This window comes from Malurus melanocephalus, unplaced genomic scaffold (genome assembly GCF_030028575.1).
Source record: "Malurus melanocephalus ecotype Western Australia unplaced genomic scaffold, MMel_1.1 scaffold_2, whole genome shotgun sequence".
NCBI classification, from domain to species: Eukaryota; Metazoa; Chordata; class Aves; order Passeriformes; family Maluridae; genus Malurus; species Malurus melanocephalus.
Genome location: NW_026623234.1, coordinates 3,317,761 through 3,325,080, shown reverse-complemented (window position 1 = coordinate 3,325,080; position 7,320 = coordinate 3,317,761). Strand labels below are relative to the sequence as shown.

The 7,320-nt window shown below is 46.5% G+C and overlaps 1 protein-coding gene across 3 annotated transcripts in view; it reads right to left on the bottom strand.

Annotated features, from left to right (window-relative positions):
* Positions 1-1,305: 1,305 nt before the first annotated feature.
* Positions 1,306-7,320, bottom strand: part of AMBRA1 (autophagy and beclin 1 regulator 1) — a 115,531-nt gene continuing 109,516 nt past the window's right edge. For all 3 annotated transcript variants that reach the window (XM_057365079.1, XM_057365096.1, XM_057365089.1), the window contains one exon: positions 1,306-2,893. In XM_057365079.1, coding sequence (XP_057221062.1) covers positions 2,403-2,893 — 491 coding nt within the window. In that variant the 3' untranslated portion in view covers positions 1,306-2,402. The remainder of the gene's footprint in view (positions 2,894-7,320) is intronic.

Below are 7,320 nucleotides of genomic sequence, written 5' to 3'. Positions count from 1 at the left end.
ACTGCTTTAGAGCCTGACAGATGTCCCGTGTCAATGGCAAAGCAGCGGCTGTGGTCTGCTCCGGCTCCCACAGGAGCTCAGCCCGTTCTGCCACAGTGTCCAAAGGGGGCAGGTCTGGAAGGGGAAGCTGTCAGCWGAGCAGGCCTCAGCCCCTGCACAGMAACGCTGCACRCCAGGCTTTGAGAATCTGCCAACACCACAGTGAGTGAGGCAGCCCAGAAGACACTTCTCCAACTGAGATGGAAATCTTTCTGTAGATAGCTTGGCTCGTTCTGGAAATGGGTATCTATAAATGCTCTGCAACACATATACCAAGAATGGGCTTCAAGATTCTTCCAGGAATCATGCAGGGAGAGGAAAGAAGCGATGTCAGGCTGAGCTGAAGCAGTTTTTTTCCAGGTTCTGTTTTAGTTTGTTTTCAAGCAGAGCAATAAACAGCTCTGTCTAGACCTGCACTGCCTTGTCTGTCCATCTGAGACATAGCTCTTCCGCCTCCCAACTGCCAGCACATCCTCAGGCCACTCCACAGTAAGGCAATACAGGGATGCACAAAACCTTCCTTGCCACACAAGGGAATCCCATTTTTCAGGCTGCTCTCCTGTCAGATCAGGGATATGGTTGGCTCAGGGCAGGTTTTAGAGCCTCATTAACACTCCACAATGAGGCCTGGCAGTAGCTGATTTGATTTAAGGTTCATTTCCAGGCTGTGATTTAAGRGAAGATTTGCTTAATGTTCTCTAACAGACTCTTCTGACTGGGAGCTTGAGTGCTGCCTAATGACAGACTTATTTATTGTAATGTCTTAGCAGCACAGCATCTAGAGGAGCTGGGCAGGAGCACAGCAGCTGCTGGCAGGTGCTCAGACAGCAGTGGAAACATCCCTCAGAGCACAGTRGTAACAGGGGAACAGCCAGATACTGAAACCCTTCTCTCGATCAAGGGGTCAGCAAGACACAACACTCTGCTTGCCCAAAATGTCAGTGTTGCATCTCTATGTACCTTTTTAAGCAGAAAGGTGAAACACTCCTCTTTTTCCTTACTGCAATAGGAAAACAGGAAATGAAGAGGTGCCTGCTCCTCTCCGGACTGCTTAAAACACCATTTGCAAGCAAGACTCCCAAATGCTCCTCCCTGTTTTCCCAATTTTGGGCACTCAACTCACAGGCTGAATCTGCTTTCCTCCTGGGAAGGGGGTGGTCATCATTTGACATTTGTAAGCTGCCTTGAGCTTCTGAGATGGATGCATCTATTCCCAGGGCCAAACATTGAGACAACCATCACACAAATGAAGACAGAAGGTCAAGCAAGGGTTTGTCATATTTTAATGACATTGATCTTTGGTGTTTCCCTCGTTAGCACTCACACTCTCCCTGTACTTCCTCCACAAGCCTGCTAGGGATGGAGAGTTACAAACGAAAAGGAAAATCACATTTGAGACTAAAAACAAAGTATCAGAGCCTTGACTTCTCCACTAGAAACTACATGTACAAGGTCAAGATTTCACATGCAACACCTTACATCACAGACCTTTACCTCACATCCTGGCCTGGAGCTGAAAGACWTTTCCTGCCCCCTGCCAAGGAGGTGCTGCTCAGTCCTGGCACCATGAAACCACTGAGGTGGCTCATTCATGTCAATATTGGCACAGCTTAGAACATCCTTGTGTGAACTGCATCCTGACTAGAGAGCAGTAGCCCTTGTCCCTCCACCCATCTATACAGCATCTCTGCTTCAATTCCTGCCAAGTCCTAAACTAACTCTAAAAAGGAAAGATCTCCACCTGCAAGCATTCTCTGAGCCATGCATGTTCTGGCAAAGCCCGGTTCTTCCCAGAAAAGACCACAGCATAGAGAGGACTGGTCTCAGAACACAACACTCTGCAGGGGAGCAGTGCTGTGCTTTAGAGGGACTGTGGCCCAGAAGACTCCTCCACTCAAGCAACAGAGCTGGAGCATCACACCTGGGTTTGCCCAGTACTGCCTGTCTCCAGAAGGACATTGCAGATCCCCTTCCTTTTCTTCATTCTACTGATCAGCTCCATGGGTGTAAAAGGGCAGGAAACAGGAAAGGAAAAAGGCTTTACAAAGGGTGGCACACCAAGTTGCAGGGGTTAGCTCAGGGGGTGCCATGGGGCTTCAAAATTTGGCTGATGTGCAGTAAATATGGTTTGTATTCYGGTTAACTCTTCAGCAGTGGGAATGTTGGAAGTTAAGTATGCTTTCTTCCCCATGGCTTCCCTTGCAGTTCTTATCTCTTCTCCCATCACCCAGGATAGAGAAGCCCTCTGAACCACCAGCATCCTGTTAGAGCCACCCATCCTTACTCTTGCAGCTCATGGCCAGCTGTGAGGTACAGGTCTCTGCTGAGCAGTACAAGGGTAGCACCAACACACAACTCAATCTCTACCTGTTCCGTGACTCCCCACTGGTGCTGTCATTACTATAGAAATTGGTACTGTCAGGAAGATGGTTATTATTAGTTAGGTCACTGTATTCAATTGGTCCCTCGGTGTCCATGGAGGACTGGGCCTGCTCTGGCAGGTCCAGGTCACCAGCGCTTTGTCCTTCACTCSCACTAGGGGCTGTCCGCGGGCTCAGGCCACGCTCTGGCAGCTGCACAGACTCTGACAGGATGCGTCCCTCCAGCTCTGTGCCCAGCTGCTGAGAGGTGGACTGCTGTGCTGACGTGCCCTCAGCTCCAGTGGGCTCTGCACCAGTCTGAGAGCTGCGGTGGATCCGGTGGCTCACAATGATGTTGTTGCCAAAGCCTCCCATGGACGCCATGGTGGTGCTCTGCTCCCGCTGAACCACGGCAGTCATACCACCTTCTGCCATCAGCCTTTGGATCCTACTCAGGGCATCCTCTCCACTGGCCCCATATTCTGGACCTTCACCTGCAAAAGAAAGCAGAGGCAACTCTGGTGCACAAGGCAAACTACAACACCAAACAAAGTATGCTGAGTAGCTGCATCACGCAGTGTGCATGTGCTGGGACAGAAGATGGGTTTTATTCCACAGGAAGCCCAGTATTTTATTTCCATAATTTTTGATTTAGTGTTAAACAAAAGCACCGAATTCTGTCAAGAAAATCTTGGCCACTTTACAGGTATCCCTCACAGACTTGCATGTCCAAGCCTTGGAAAAGCAGCTCTTATCTAGCCATAAAGATGGGGGGGAAATTGSTAGTCAGAAAAGCAGGATGTTTTATCTCAGCTGTAGAGACAATCCTGCCAGTCCAATGGGGACAGGAAGTAAAACCTCAGTTTGCACTACAATTAATCAAGCATTTCACCATGGTATTAAAGAACCCCATGGCTTTTCCTACTTCACCTGTTTGAGAAGACTGCAGACAGATGACATGATGGCARTGTCCCCAATGTCATTCTAGTGAGGACGTAAGAAGCTGGCCAACAGCAGACAGCAGCTACAGAACATGGTCTTCTGCATCAGCTATGATCAAGTGTGTARGCTCCTGCTCCCCTTGACTGATAACTTTCGAGGAATACAAAAAAAAATCTCAAGATCTACAGTCTCTGTCTATTCTTTCTCTGAGCCTACCCTTTATAGTCAGGCTGCTGTACTGAGCTTTGAGAGAATCATTTATCAGATACCTTGGTTGCTCAAGATAACTTTAGAAGAACAAAATCTCGCAAAAAATTGTCCACATAGGAGATTAAATCATCATGACAGGGAAGGTTCATCCCAGTTCTGTTTCCCAACATCCTCCTTTTGCTACAAACCCTACCCAGAGCATTTGGGAGAACAATCTGTAATAATAAACTGCTAGAAACATTCCACAGTGGGATCTTGCTGACTCTTATTAAAGAAATAAATCTCACTCCCACCTCCATGAAGCTATCACAGCGCTGATTTGAGGAGAAAGCTGTGAGCTCTCCTGGCACCAAGGAAAAGAACACAAATGTCAACAAGGCTAGATATAGGGAGGAGTTAAAACTCAGWAAGAAACAAAATGCCACACTGGCTAGGAAAACAAAAACACTTGGGGCTGTGGAGTTTAATATTTTTATTGATGATTTGGGTGAGGGGATCAAGTGCACCCTCAGTAAGTTTACAGATGACAACTTAGTAAGTTGGATGGGAGTGTTGATCTGATGRAGGGTAGAARGGCCTGAGGAGGGATCTGGACAGGCTGGACCATGGGCCAAGGCCAATTGCGTGAGGTTCAACAGGGTGAAGAGCCAGCTCCTGCACTTGGATCACAGGAACCCCATGAGGCACTACAGGCTGGGGGAAGGGGGTCTATAAAGCCGCTCAGCAGAAAAGGACCTGGGAGTGCTGGTCAACAGTGGCTGAACATGAGCCAGTGTGTGCCCAAATGGCCAAGAAGGCGAATGGCATCCTGGTCTGTATCAGAAAYACTGCAGGCAGCAGGACTAGGGCAGCAACTGTCCCCCTGTACTCAAACCCTATGTCCAGTTTTTGGCCCCTCACTACAAGAAAGGACACTGAGGTGCTGGAGCATTCCAGAGAAGGGCAATGGAGCTGGTGAAGGTTCTGGAGCACAAGCCACAGAAAGAGCAGCTGAGGGAGCTGGGGTTGTTTAGCCTGGGGAAAAGCAGGCCTTATCACTCTCTACAACTACCTGAAGGGAGGTTGTAGCCAGGTAGTCTCTTCTCCCAAGTACCAAGCAACAGGATGAAGGGAAATAGCCTCAAGCTGTACCAGGGGAGGTTTAGGTTGGACGTTAGGAAGAAATTTTTCACTGAAAGGGTGGTTACTAATTTTAACTGCCCAGGGAAGTTGTGTAGTCACAATTCCTGGAACTGTTTAAGAAATGACTGGACACAGCACTTGGTGCTGTGGTTTAGTTACATAGTGGTGTTTGGTCAAAGGCTGGACTCKATGATCTTGAAGGTCTTCTCCAACCTAAATGACTGTATGATCATGTATTCAGCATGAGAGTTAAGGTATTCAGTGAAGTCCACACCATGCCRGTGTAGAGATGTCATTGAGTCAATGACAGCTTATTCCCTTTTCTCGTGGGCTCCATGGTACTTGCATCAAGCACTACCAGCTTCCCCCACCACAGGACACTGTTAATTTCATCCTCAAGTAAGTCTGTTGACATACTGCCCTGCTGTAGAAATATTACAGACATTAAGGGCAAATTTAACTCCCACCAGTAGAGTTAATGCCTTTCTGCTGGGAATGCAGTAAATCTGCTATATCCACTATACATAGAGCCTTATACACAGACCCTTRATTAGAGCATCAGTGGGACCACAGAGACACCTGTAACCACATGAGAACCTGCAGCAGAGCCTTAGAGGAGTGAGCAAAAATACCCTCGGGACAGAGCCTGACCCACAACTCTAGCAGAGAAACCCTRTTCAGGATGGAGCTGATGTATGAATTAGGATGTGGCTGATGCACGAAACAGGAACTTGGCTGACCAGTACAAAAACTAAAGACAGAGGCAGCTATTATACTGGAAACTCCAGTGTGAAAAACATGCATGTCAAGGGATATTGAAACATTAATYATGAGCAGAACTAAGTAGGAATGTTTGAGAGGCATGGTTTTGGATTCAGTCATCACTTCCTTCTGAGGGCATAGTCATAAGCACTTCATTACCAACCATCTGGCCAGGCCAGAGAGGAAGCTTAAGAAAGCCAAGATTTGCAACCTGGTCTATAGACATGCCAGACAGTCCTATCTACACAAGTCCTGAAACAGCAGGTACTGTGCTCTTGATAGATCACTGATTACAAACTAGTCCAGTACAGAAGCACTGGAACATCAAAACAGAAAGGACTGCCAGCCAGCCAATGGTCCTCAGAATTACAACCACATGCCTCACCACAGCACCCCTTGCTCTTCCCTGTCYCTAAATAATCATATGCTATGGCTGAATTTCCAACTGAGGCATCTGCTTGCTCAGAAAACAGGCAAGGGCTGATGCCACAATAGGAATCAGCAAGGCATCAGCCTCCAGATTACAAACACGGAGATACAGCAATGTTGGAAATCCCAGAAAGATAGCCCATCAGGAGCCAGAAATGCACCTCACCATTCAAGCAGCCAACAAACACCATTGCTTTGGGGACTGTCCTCCCCTTTCTCTCTCTCAGGTTGACTAGCTCAGAGCAAAGCTTCCTGCGCAATTTGCCTTGAGCTGAGCTACAGCACAGATTCACACACGACCCGTTTCTACTGCCTGGTGACTCCCACACACATTCTTCCACCAGGCTGCCAATGCAGACTACATTAGTACTCAGAGCAAATGAAAGAAGCTGACTYCCATTTGGTGAGGTTCAGGGTGTGCACGCAGGCACCCAAAACAGCAGCAGTGCTGTAATACACACACCTCAGATTGCTACAAGTTCCAGTTTGCTGCAGTGCTGTATTCCTAGGAAAGCCATTTACTGTAACCAAAGTGACCTTTCCAGAAGTCCAAACCCCTGTCTATTCCAAACACAGAACAAAATATTACTCTTGAGAGCAATCACCCCAAAGACAAGGGGATTTACAGTCAATGTAGCTGACTGTCTCAAACATTTAACAAAACATTCCCTAGCTAATGCATCTGTTTTAAAAAATCCTCTGCTATGCTACTCCAGCAAGACAAGAATTTGACACAGAAGACTACAAAGGCAAAACATCCGGCAAACCTTTGATGAAGCTGGGCATAAAGCAGGARTATTTCCACTTCTAAATGAAGTGGACTCTGAAGTACTTACAGGGAGTACAACTTTTTTATCTTTGGGCACAGTTTTTATCTTTGGCACACACATGATGAAATGCTAAGTCCACAGAAGCAAAGACGAGATCAGACTCCCCTGTGTCTATGCAATATACTGACATTGCTTTTGAATTTTTTCCTATTTTCAACATTCCTCTTTCTAAAACCAGCAGTAGTTAGGGGCCATGTTTGCAAAGAAAGCTTCAACATTAGAACTAACAGTAAGCAATGCAGAGATATCTAAGTCTTCAGAGAACATAAAATAATAGCTCTGAGGTGTGAGCTGACCCACTAATTCAGATGCTCAAAGATAAAAGTATCAGCATTTTTAAATTAATTCAAACCTTGCATAAGAATAGAAAAGAGAGTGACACACCACAGCATAACCAGCTATGAATAATCACATCTCCCTTAATATCATTAGAAATACTACTAGTTACTTTTCTTTCCAGCCAAGCCCAGAAACATGTTCACACATCCCTTCTGAGGTAGTTAATCCAAACAACCCCACAAAATTCAGAAAAGACACAACTACTTTAACTTGTAAAAAATTTCTTCGTATTATCTCACCCTGGCTATTCATGCTAGCGAAATGACTTTTGCAATGARAGTTTAAAA